Source organism: Halichoerus grypus, chromosome 3 (assembly GCF_964656455.1).
Source record: "Halichoerus grypus chromosome 3, mHalGry1.hap1.1, whole genome shotgun sequence".
NCBI lineage: Eukaryota > Metazoa > Chordata > Mammalia > Carnivora > Phocidae > Halichoerus > Halichoerus grypus.
In genome coordinates, this window is record NC_135714.1 from 16,125,947 (window position 1) to 16,138,916 (window position 12,970).

The window sequence follows — 12,970 nt, forward strand, 5'->3', positions numbered from 1 at the left end:
TGTCATTTAAAAGCATTTTAAAGTTCAGTTTCTTACAGTTAAAACCTCTGTAGTTGATGAGTGTGTTTAGCTTTTTTCAATTTTTGGACCATATGGCTTTAAAATGCAACATGAACATGGGGTGTTTTTTTTTTTTGCCTTTTCTCCCCCTGGTGTTCAGGTGTATTTGTGCTGATGGATTTGAAGGAGAAAATTGTGAAGTCAATGTTGACGACTGTGAAGATAATGACTGTGAAAATAACTCTACATGTGTGGATGGAATTAATAACTACACGTGCCTTTGTCCACCTGAGTACACAGGTAGGAAGAGTAGGAAATTCTGTGCCATCAATAGTGTATCTGTTCGAAAGCATCACTGCCAATGTGCTGTATATGTGTAGTAAGCCATTGTATTATTCAATAACTGGTAGGTGTTTTGAAAATTAGATGTAATGTGAATAACAGAGTTAAGAGGGTTTCAGCCAACCAAATGAAAGACCAAGCAGGCATCTACATAAAGTCATGCTATCCAGCTGAAAAAGAAGTTATCATTCTGAAGCTTTTCATCGCAGGGTTGCATAACATTTTTCATGCAAAGAATTTGTCCTGTGCAAACCAACCCACCAATACACAGGTGAAAAGAGGGGCATATTTTTCACATAGTCGAAACATAACTAAGCATTTGAGATTACTTGTGTCCATGTGTTTCTTCACTAGTGAGTGTTTTCCTCTAATAACTCATGTCCTTCAAAATAAAATGTAATCAGGAGGATACTAAGCACTTTGGATAATCATATAATTATCACTTTTTTTTCTGACATTTTGTATCTGGGGGTAACAAATTTCCTAAGTCTTTCTGAGCTGGTAAACTTCCCTGCACAAACCAATTTGCTGTAAAGGCCATGTCAAGTTTAGACCTACCTGTTATGTCAGAATATCTGTTTTGATTGATTTTGGGGGCTATGAATAAGAAGCAGAATAGTTACAATCTTGTTTCTGTAATAAACCACTTCATTTTACAGTTGATAGAGAAAAGGAGAATGTTACACATTTTATTTGTAAGAAAAGGTGGGGAAGTAGATTCTGTCACTCTATTCAAAATTACCATTTTCATTTTCATGGGTATTTTTCCTTAACCATATATTTCCTTACAATTTTAATACATAGTTAAGAATATCAGAGGGTAAAATAACTATGTAGATGACTGAGGTTAACATCTCTAAACATGAAAAGATGAGAGCACATCTGTATGATTCACTTTCCCAGGGATTTGTCAGAATAGCATTGAAATTTAATCTTTTATGGAGTACTCAAACTTTGCATTTTAATAAGTACTTTTCTTGGTAGGAAAATGCTAGGTAAAATAAAAGTGTTCTGTTTTGACATCCCAGATCTGTTTGAGTGCCTTCAAACCTGTCTTTTCCATGATATGTTTTTTTTCTTTTTACACCAGTGAAGCATATAATGTAATATATTGAGTTTCTAGGAGAAATGTGAACATGTTGTATCATAATTGTTCTATTACATATATGCAGCCCTTGGGCCCCTTAGTGGCTAGTTTGAATTCCTTGATATTGTGCATTAATAAAGGATAGCAAGTATATTCAATAGGTACCCATCCTAAAACTGTTGGGAAGTGTAAGTGCTATATAGCTTTCACATTCACACTAATATTACTTGTGTCACACCTCAGACATTTGCCACTGGCCTGAACGCACAGATCCTGGAGCCCTTGGAGCTACCCTGAGAATTACTGGCTGAGCTAAGTTAGACTTGTACAAGAACCCAATGTTTGCACTAAAATCTGTTACCTAGTACCTTCTTAGGATGGAATAATTCTGTTTTCCGATCATTGTCCTAATCATTATTGAAAGGGCTTAATTCACTTAATTTTGGAAGCCTCTTTAAACCTACACCCACACTGACCTGGACAAATTGGACCCAAGCATTTCAAGCACACTTGGGTTAGCCAATGAGCTCCTGAGCACAGAAACCAAGAATTTATGTATATCCCCTGATGAAACCCTAGGCTTGAAAGCACTGTGTATTTAGTTCTTACACACCTTTTTTATGATGATTTGCATCAGGTGGCAGACTCTTCTCGGTTGATTTGGAGGGGTGCACCTGCTTTGGCTTTAGATTTGCTAGATGTTATTCCTAATCCATTTCTTTTGAGCCTTACCTTCTCTCCCTTCATTTTCCAAGCTTCCTTCTAATACCTGCTCCTCTTGAACACATTTTCTCCATCCCAAGTGATTCAGTTCAATGCCCCTCCCTCTGAGAAGTATCATGAAGTCTCATTTCCCTCTGTCAGATCTTTGAAACATATTAAAAAACCCTGAGGCTTAGCAAAAACACTTTTTAACCAAAATATGACATCTATAAAAGCCATCATGCGGGGATCTGCCATGACTATCTGTCCAGAGTCATTTGGCTCTCAACAAGAACTGAGGCTGACATGTTTTTAGTCATAGCTATTGCAAATACCGGTTTGCCTTAATTTGGGCAAAGGAGAAACAAAAACATTGAACTCAGTAGCAAGCTCACAGCATACAATACATGAAGATATTACCACTGTAACTTGCTGGGTCTTGTGGGCAACAAAGAACTTGACAATTTGGCATCAGAGCAGATATCTATACGATGCACATTTGTAACCCATCCATTAGCTGTAGTATTTTTGTTCATATGTGAAATGAGCTCATTTACAAAATATCAAGCAACCATCTGCAGATTTTGAAATCAGTGGCGCATAAGTGGCCTTTAATTATAGGAAAGCATAAATTGGACTCTAGAGTTTCATATCATGCTTCATCCAAGTCTGTAGTGAGGGAGGAATTTTTTTTTTTTTTAATAATGTGGCTGTAATGTTTTAGATTTAAGATTGGAATCTGATTAATGAGTAGGAGACCTGGGAAAAGAAACCCCTGCTGTGCTCAGGGAATATAATCATGTTGTCATTGCTTAAAAATCACTCAAGTCATAAGTTGCTTTTCTGTTTGGAGATGTTTTACTCTATACTGCCAAAGGCAAACAATGAGAAAGGGAACTGTTTAGCAGGAACAAATAAAACTTCATGGGAAAAGGTTGTAAATTATTATGGTGAAAGGTTTTATATTTGGCACCCATGTCAAGAGTCAGAAATGGACATAATGTTAACAGAGAAAATTCAGAGATCTGAAAGCAGTCCGACAGAGAACTCATGATGTGATGGGCAGGCTATAAAACAGAGCTAAAAATACTCAAAACAAAATGAACCACCATTGGGAAATTAAATTATTTAAACCCTTGTGACCAAAACATCACAGTAAAAAGTTATTGATTTATTAAAGGAGAAAACTCGCTATTCTTTCCTGCTGCAGGGATTGACAACATAAATTTTAAGGGTCAATATTGTTTTTTATTATCTAATCCTTGCTATGCCTTCCCCACCCGAGCTATCGAAACTATTCTTTTCTACCTAACCCAACCCATTATCTGTCCTTCTGGTTGTATAATATGACCGTTGGTTGCTAGTATTTTTCAGATAACATTAATTTTTGGAAAGTTTAATTCACTGTGATTTTAAATTAACCTTACTATGTTAAGGATTCAGGAAGTAGGACTCTGGAATTATTACACAAATAATTTAAAAATTCACTCTAGGGTTTTAATTTTAGCTTGCAAGATTATTTTTGTTTTTGTTTTTAACCATTAGTATATCCTTCCTAAAAACAGCACATATCTTGGAGCTATATTTTCAAGGAATCCCTCAAATTAAGCTCAAAACCTATAAAAGTGAAAATTGTAAATATGGCATCCCTGCAATGTTGACAAACTTGACACCTACTCTGAAGCTCTGGTATGAACTTTAGGTGTTGAATCAAAAAATATGTTTTTGCAAGTTTCGCAAGTCAGAACCCTGGATCAACTCTGTCATGATGATGTTTCCTAACACTGTTCTCGTGGGACCATATACAAAGATGACACAAAATTGATCGCAGGATAAACCACGGTAGTATTAATGGGGTTATATAAATGCAGTGAATGAAAGCTTCCATACAAATTGGGCATGTAAAGACTTAGAATGTATTTGGTCAAAAATATCCAGACCATTTTAGTTTTTCCATTTTGTACCATTATTCCTTTGTTTTCCAAATCTCCAACACCCACACACAAACCATGAAGTGCACATCTTAAAAAGTAGAGCTGCTGGTGGGTAAATGAACTGGTTTAGACACAGACCTCTGGCTCCCTGTGATGGCGTTTACCTTTTGCCTCATTTACTCCATGTTTGTGCGTCTGGCCCGGCTGTAGGTAAGAAATCTAAGGCTTGCTTCAGTTTGCTCTCACCCTTGGCTTCTCTGTTGTTACTGCTGCGCATTGGCTTCGTGTGCTCCGTTGTTGTACTGCAATGTAAAAAGTCTTTTGTCTCTTCTGTCTTTGTCGCTGCCAGCTGATAATCTGAATGAGGTGGAAAAAGGTTAGTTGCCTTTTAAGTCTATTATGATTTTCATTTTAGTTTCCCTCTTTCTTTTAAAGCTACATAGATTTCATTGCGTGTACATGGTAAAAGGAATGTTGGCAAAATCTGAAATCAGTATGTCAAGTCAGGCATTTGGATCCTTGACATATGGATAACTATGCCAAACACTATAAAAAGGGCATCTGAAGTGCACTTTATCAATTTCTAGAAATCTATGAAAGAAATTCTCTGAGTGGGAAGAAGGGGTGGCTAAAAAGAAGGACTAATACTTTATACTTCCTACTTGTTTGTATGCTTTAAAGATATCGCAAACAGGAATTATTTTTACAATGAAAAACATAGGTCACTCAGTATAGTTTTAGATAGAAAAATTTTTAAATAGTGGGAATTTTCCTATAACTCTAAACTAACATCTTTAGTAATTTGAAACATGGAAAATATTGGAAGATGTATATATTTATTAAAACATTTTATAAAATAAGTAATGACAAAGCCAAAGAGGTTGATTTTTAGAATCACATTGTCAAAACATCATAGGATAGCATGAGTATTAGGCAGTATTTTCAAATCATAAAAAGAACCATATCTAATCATTGACATCAACATGGTCCATAGAGCTCCCCAAAAACATCAGGGCCCAGGAAAGGAGGTCCTAGAGTAATTACAGTGATAGGCATTTCTGGGGAATTATCATGAAACCTTTGTGAAATTCCATCTTAAAGATTCAGAATTATTACTAATAACATTGGATTTTTGCTTATTCAGCTGACCAGACATCTCCATGTGTCACGTGCAGGCACGGCATCCTAAGAGAAGCACAACATGTGCTTGTCTTGACATTTCCGGTTGTATGCGAAGCATTTGCAGTAGGATGATAGGGCTAACATGGAATGCATTATATAGCAGCTCTCTTTGTCTCTGCATACTACCAATTTCATTATTTTTTCTGTTGCATTATTCAGGTGATATGCTGTGTTTTGTCACTTACTATGTACAGAGTTAAGTTGAAAACATGAAAAAAAAAATGGCTGTGTATTTTAGAATCTTAAAATATAGCCTGTACAGTTCTCAGAGGATTAATGAATCCAATACTATTCTTGGGCAAATGTCCTCTTTTCTTTTTACAAGTAAAGCAATTGGTAGTCTGGGACAGGAATGTTTAAGGTTTGATTCTATCTCAGAAACACAATGGCAATTGTTCTGTTATAGGATTATGTCCTTAAATAGTTATATATACTCTCAGGAACAAGTTTGGCAGTGTGATAGTGTTTTAAATCACCATGTGGTTTCATATGTTGACTAAATTTCATGCTTATGTTTATAAAAATGCCTTCTATTTCCAAGACTCTGCTGACAGAATTTGTTTGAAAAGCAGTCAAATATTCTCTAGTTTTTAATCCAAAACTTAACTAGAAATTAAATTTCAACTTCTTTATAGCAGAGAGTAGCTTTCTTAAATAAAAAGAAACTCCATAATTAAGTGACATATTGTTAATTTAAAAGAACACTGTAGATGTGAACAATAAGGATCTAAGCAATAACTTGTATAAAATGAGAAAACATTAACCCAAGGATACATACCTTTTAAGTAAGGATCCAAATGCAAACCAATGTCTAACTGACCCCAAGGCATACACTGTGATTTGGGGGGGGACCTTCCACTGGCATCAGTCCCTTCTTATCTGCTGCTATCTTCCAGTTGGAATGTTTTCACATCCTACAGTGGCTTTGCCTAATCGTTTATGGTAAACAAGCTCTTCTGCTGTCTCTTCAGCTTGCTGTATATAATTGTCTTTTATGTACATTTGAAAAGAGTAAAGCTATAGCCACAAAATTCAGGTGCAGGCAAACAATCTATTTTATCTACACATGAAAAAAAAAAAAAAAAAGGAAGTGCCTAATCAATACGTGCACAGTTAATTAATTATTTCCCCTGATGATTAGACTACCTTCCATCATGTAGGGCAGGTGGGGTACTGATGAATTTGTGTAGTTAATGGGAAAAGCTCAGGTTTCTTATCCTGGCACTAATATTATCAACTCTGGAATCTCTTGCAGTCTTTGCAATCTTTCCCCCCCAACCCCAGGAAACAGGGATAATGACATCTGTCCCACTTCACATAGGTGTTTGAGAATAACATGGAAGAATGTATGGGAAAACATCTTACAGTGTTAAATTTCTATACTTCAGAAATACCAGTGGCTGCCATTCTAATGGCATAAGAATCCTTAAGGGAATTTTGATGGAGAAAATCCTACCTAAAGTAAATTATATGTGTGAAGGAAATTTCTCTCCCAATATTTTTCAGTATATCTTTCTCTAAATTATTATTTTGTAATTCCATTTTCCATGCACATTTCAAATAGAAAGACTTTAGAAATGTCTTTGGTTCTCTTTACCCCCTTACTCGACTTTGAAGTATAAGAAAATATTAAATGCTGAAGAACTCTTGGATTTCACTGTTTTTTTTTTTTTTTAGGCTTTGTGTATATTTTTAAATTGTTATGATCTCTAATTAACAGTGACTCTTTCTATTAATTCTGCCTCAAAATGTATAACACTTTATGTCAAAGTCAATATAGCTACAATCATGCTTGCAGTCTGTTTTAACTAGAGAGAAAATTCTGGGAGCCTAACAAGATAATATGGTTTGCCTTCATCTTCCTACCTTTCAAAGCCTTCTTAAATTTGAATCTCAGAAAACATTTTAAAGATCCTATTTGCTCTTTAGTTAGTAGGCAGGGCCCACTGAGCCCAAAACAACAGTTTAGCTTAACCAAGCCTTATTCAATCTAATTTGGATTTATTTATTTTGAAAACAGAGTTAGGGCGCCTGGGTGGCTCAGTTGGTTAAGCGACTGCCTTCGGCTCAGGTCATGATCCTGGAGTCCCAGGATCGAGTCCCGCATCGGGCTCCCTGCTCAGCAGGGAGTCTGCTTCTCCCTCTGGCCCTCCCCCTCTCATGTGCTCTCTCTCTCTCTCAAATAAATAAATAAAATCTTTAAAAAAAGAAAAAGAAAACAGAGTTAAACATTTCTACAGTTTCAGTAGATGTTGGAATTGGCTACATTATTTAGCCCTGATGTTCCAATGAGGAAGTGCTAAGAAATACGTCCTTTTTTGTTTAGTTTGGGGAGAAGTAAGGTTTTCATTTTAAAAATTCAAAAGATATTTATTGAGAAAATACCTAATGCAGGACACTGTGCTAAGCATCAAACATGATTTTGTTAAATGCATAAAACATTAACCTGTCTACCAGGCAAACTGTTTGGCTTTGTTTCTTCACTTCGAGTTCAGTTTGGGTCAGTTATTTCACCAGTACAAAGCCATCCTCTCTCATATCCAAGAAAGTTAGCAGCATAATATAGTTACTTTATTTTCCTTGTTTGAAACATCTTATTATCCACATTTATAGAATATTTTCTTGAGCCTTCCTATTTTGAATTATGATTAACTTTTTCTCATGAGATTACTCTGTGGCAGTGTACCCTTCTGCACGTGGCCCATTTTGCACACCTCTTACATCCAGAGGACATTTATCAGTGTCTATTGGATCTTCAAGAACTCACGGCCCCTCAAGATCATTTCCTTATATAGAAATATAACCAGTGGAATTAATTAAGTTTAGAGAAGTGGGGAGGATCTGGGTAGTTTATTGATCATATTTTGGAGGTCAGTGAACTTTCTAATTGATAGGATGAATTTCAGTTTAGTGAACACAAATAAGAAAGCATCATATTATTAAAAAGGATCCTCAGAAAGAGTTGGCTCTTTAAAAAGGAAGGAAGGAAGGAAGCAAGGAAGGAAGGAAGGAGAAAGAAAGAAAAAGAGAAATAGAAAGAAAGGGAGGGAGGAAGGGAGGAAGGAAGGAAGGAAGAACAACACACTCTTAGTGAGGAATAAAGTCAATTATTACCATCATCATTGATAAGGATACCGAATATTCAGATTGGAAATAAGGCATCTGTTCGTGTTAATGTGCTCTGGTGCCTGGGATTCTCACCTTGAGCAGAAGATGTAACAAACAGGGCTGGACTGGTTCAGCAAAAGAGAAGAAAATAGAAATGCACTTCTTTCAGGTGTAGTTCAGTTAACAGTTCCTGGGATGACTCCCATCATCCCATCCTGCCCTCTACTCAGTTCATCCATGTCCTTGCTACACTGAAACATCTGTGGGAGGAAAGAGAATGTTTTTCTTTATACAAATAAAGAACAAATGGGAAATGCACAGTTTTTTTACAGGAATTGGATGGAATTTTAAAAATGTTGGTCATGAGAAACATTCAGGTCCATTTATCTTACCTTTTCAACCATGCCACTTGAGTGCCGACACAGAGACTTCTACCATTCCTGAATTCACGCTCCCCATTTCCAATCGGAGCGGTCATTCTTTGGTAGATGGGATTACAGGGATATCAAAGAGTCAACAGGCTGTGCATCTAGTCCAGCTTGCAAGGGCGCCCCTCAGGCTGAGGTCTCAGAACACAGATCTGCTGCTGAGTTTCCTTATTCTCTGTTCTTCCTTACATTGTTCTTTATACCACCTGGGTCTCTTCATTAATGTTTTTAAAGTTTTTTTTCCTGTGAAAAGCAATCAAGTAAGTGCTGTCTTTCACATTATTCAGCAGCCATCGAGTATCTAGTTTGTGCCAGGCAATTTGCTAGTCGATGGAATGGGAAGGACGACATGTAAAAATATCAATCAAGGCATCCTTTGCCCTCAAGTAGTATACCTATCAGAAATTAAATCTCATTTATTTCGTCCAATAGATTACTGTTTTTGATACCTTCCCTTGCTGTGCCAATTCAAGTAAGGTAAAATTAGTACCATTTATTCAGGATTTTCTTGAGCCAAGCAAGAAATCTAAATGCAGATATTTGAAGAATGATGCATTTGACCCTCCAAAACTCTGTGTCCTGGGGATGCAATCAGATTTCCTTCCCTGTTACAAGTATATTTGAAAATGTCATAACAGATTAAGTTTAACACTAGAATTCTGGTTCAGTTATTCAGATTGCTGTCATAAGTTCCCTTTCTATTATTACTAATATTAATGATCCTTTTGTATTTAAAAGAAAACAAGTTTGGTTAAGAATTTATAAATAGGAACAAGAACAGCCTGCAGTGTCAGCCCCAGAACCCTCCCCTCCCCCTTCATACATCATGAATCACAGAATGGACTCTGAGCCTTTTTTGGGGGGGGGGCATTCACAGAAAAAGGAAATCTGGTTACGTTAGCAAGAACTAACAATGTCTAAGTGTTCCAGCAATGCTGTGTACCCATATCTAACATTGCATTTGTTGTAGAAATCCTCAACCTGAATTTATAACTCTTAACTTTTGGAAAAATTAAAATATGATACTTATTAAATCAAGTGTACTTTTTCCTATTGCTTTATCAGTATAAAACAAATGAATATTTTAAACAGAGTGATTTGAAGTTGAAAAATTTCAGAAATCCTAATCCAGGGACCAAATAACCAACCTCTTTTCTGCTCAGCAGGCTTTGAGGACTGAATAAGCCCAGGTGAGACATGCTGTTGCTCAAATTTCTTGGCAGATAGAAATCAACTAATTGTCCATCTGCTAACTCTTCATAAATATCTTCTTCCTGAAAGCATAGTTTACCTTGAATCCCTTTAGGGGTAATAATGGATTTGGAGACTGTGTTGTAGAGTTTTTAATAACAAATTAAAATAATAAGTCATTCAGCCAGTTTCTAAGCCAGGATGCTGTCCATAATTTAGTCACTAAATGAAACACAAGGAATACTGGAAAATTAAGCATCTTTTTTTCTTCTCATTTATCCAGATTGTAACTTCTCCAGAGTAAGGACTTCATCATGCATCATCATTCATGTCCTTTAATCATTGGCTGGGACTATCTCAAAATATTTCTCCCCAACATTTTATTATGAAAATTATTAAACTAAAACAGCTTTGTATTTTGATCAAATAAGAAATTCTCACTCCAGAGTACATGTGAATTACTCCCGTTATTAGTGGTTGATTTCCTTAATAAAACATATTATTATTTTTAAATTAATAATAATGTAGATAGTTGGTAGTTATTAACTGTAGCTCTCTGCAAGTTCAAGGCAATCTCTGTATTCATTGTAAAGTTGGTGAAACAAGACATTGGACTCACTTTTCTCCCTCTCTACAAGACACAGTTGCTTGTGATTCTCTTGACCTTTGTCACTTTTAATACCCTAAGGGGAGGAGAATCTTCATTACAGTCCGGGTCCATCTGTCCTGCAAACCCTAACTGTTAACACCAGTTCCCCTTGTAGAGAGACGAAAGGTTTGGTCCAGGTCCACCCAGACTCAGTGCTTTGCAGATAGACTTCCAGCCCCCACAGCAAATGTAGAGCCCACCTATTCAGCTGTGCTCTGCTGGACCTTGACTCTTGCAGTGCAGAGGTCATGGTCATGGGTTGCTTCCTATCCTTGTGCACCACTTATTCTAAACTCTATTAGAGAATCTCAGAGACCTAAAAGAAAATTTTAAGCCAAGGAGAGGACAGCCACATGAAATGAAATAAGAAATGAGACATAAGAGCCAAAAAGAAAGAAAAGAAACAATGGCATAGATTGAAAGTTTTGTTCCCCACTATAATCCTCTAATAATTTAGCATTTACCACCTGTGTTTGTTTTCTAGTGCTACTATAACAAAGTACCACAAATGGGTGGCTAAAACAACAGTAATTTAGGGAGGTAAGAAGTCTGAAATCAAGGTGTCAGCAAGATTTGTTCCTTTTGAGGGTCCTGAGGGAAGGATCCCTTGTGGACTTCTCTCCTTGGCCTGTGGATAGCCATCTTCTCCCTGTGTCTCTTCAGTCTTTTCTCTCTGCCATATTTCCCCTTCTTATAAGAACATCAGCCATAATGGATAAGGGCCCACCCTGTGACTTCATTTTAATTTGATTACCCCTACAAAGACGCCATCTCCAAATAAGGTCACATTCTGAGCTGCTGGAAGACTCCAACATATCTTTTTTTAGGGGACAGAGAGAAGGAACACAAGTCAACCCATAATACCACATCACTATATTTTAAACTTTTGATTTTGCCCCAGAAAACCTGGTCATTTCAGTATTTTCTATGTCACTGAAAGGTACTTCCTACTATACATACCAGAAACCTAGAAGTCTGAGACCGCTCCTTCTCTCTCCCCTGCTCTCATCCAACCCATCACAAATTCCCACAAATTTTGTTTCCTAAACATCTCCCCAGGCCATTCATCTCATCTACCATCGCCCGAGTGCAAGCTGAGTCATCTGTCATGTCCATTTTTATCTGCCCTTCTGTAGTCCATCCTTCAATGGAGCCAGAATGTTCTTTTCAAATGAGATTATACCATTATCTTTTCAAAGTGCAGATATCATCTGATCATCCCCCAACTTAAAAACCCTTCCATGGTACCCATTGCCTATAGAGTAAAGACCTTCTACCACATGGCCCCTGCCAACTCTGTGGCCTTCTCTGCTACCTTGCTTCCCCAGGCTCACTGCCAGTCTGTCAGAGCTAAGATTTTCTGTGCATACAGCCTCCTGCACAGAGACTCTGCCACTGCTCTGCACTCCCCCTTCACCTTCACCTCCCAGTCTCACTTCTTCTGAAACACTTCCAGCAGGGTCTGTCCCCCTCCTAGAGCACCAGGACATCTTCTGCTTAGCCTCTATCACACAAGCAATTTTATGGTTACTTTAGAAATTATTGACTAATATCTCTCCCCTCTCCCTTTCATGTATGAGCTCCATGAGAATACAAATATCATTTTGTCGTTGTAGTCACAGTTCACCATTTTACTCCTAGAATTAACACAAGTCCTCGTACAGAGTTGACACTCACAGTGTATGGTGATGTTAAAAATCTGATTTGTTACCATCATCATTAGAAAAAGCTATAGGTGTGCCTGGGTGGCTCAGTCGTTAAGCGTCTGCCTTCAGGCCAGGTCATGATCCCGGAGTCCTGGGATCGAGTCCCACATCAGGCTCCCAGTTCAGCGGGGAACCTGTTTCTCCCTCTGACCCTCTCCCCTCTCATGATGTTTCTCACTCTCTCTCTCTCTCAAATAAATAAATAAAATCTTAAAAAAAAAAAAAAAAAGCTATAGGGAGATCACTCCATATGGTATCATGGAAGAAGTTTGTGGAATAGTTCTGAAACTACTTCAGTAAGTTTGGTAAATAAGAAATGTAAACAAAAGGATAAGTTAAGATGCCAGAAGTATAAATGCAGATAAAAGGAAGGGCCCCCCCAAGAAGGAAGGAACATTAAGATCAGCTAGGTTCATAGATCTGAGATGAAGCAGGAGGCAAGGCCAATGCCAACTGCAGGTACCCTTTACCATAACAACCACTGAAATGCATTGGGATTTCTGCCTCATTTTAATAATATCACAGTATCACAACTTCAGAGGGTTCTGGGCATATGCTGACACTTTGTTCTTACCACTGAATGCAATAATGTTTTGTGCAGCTCAGGGTGATGCTCCCTCTGCTAACTTCCTGTCTACATT

General features: G+C 37.3%; 1 protein-coding gene across 3 annotated transcripts in view; it reads left to right on the forward strand.

Moving 5' to 3' along the window:
* SLIT2 (slit guidance ligand 2) overlaps positions 1 to 12,970 on the forward strand; it is a 362,288-nt gene that overhangs the window by 317,709 nt on the left and 31,609 nt on the right. For all 3 annotated transcript variants that reach the window (XM_078068441.1, XM_036120779.2, XM_036120793.2), the window contains one exon: positions 161 to 300. In XM_078068441.1, coding sequence (XP_077924567.1) covers positions 161 to 300 — 140 coding nt within the window. The remainder of the gene's footprint in view (positions 1 to 160; positions 301 to 12,970) is intronic.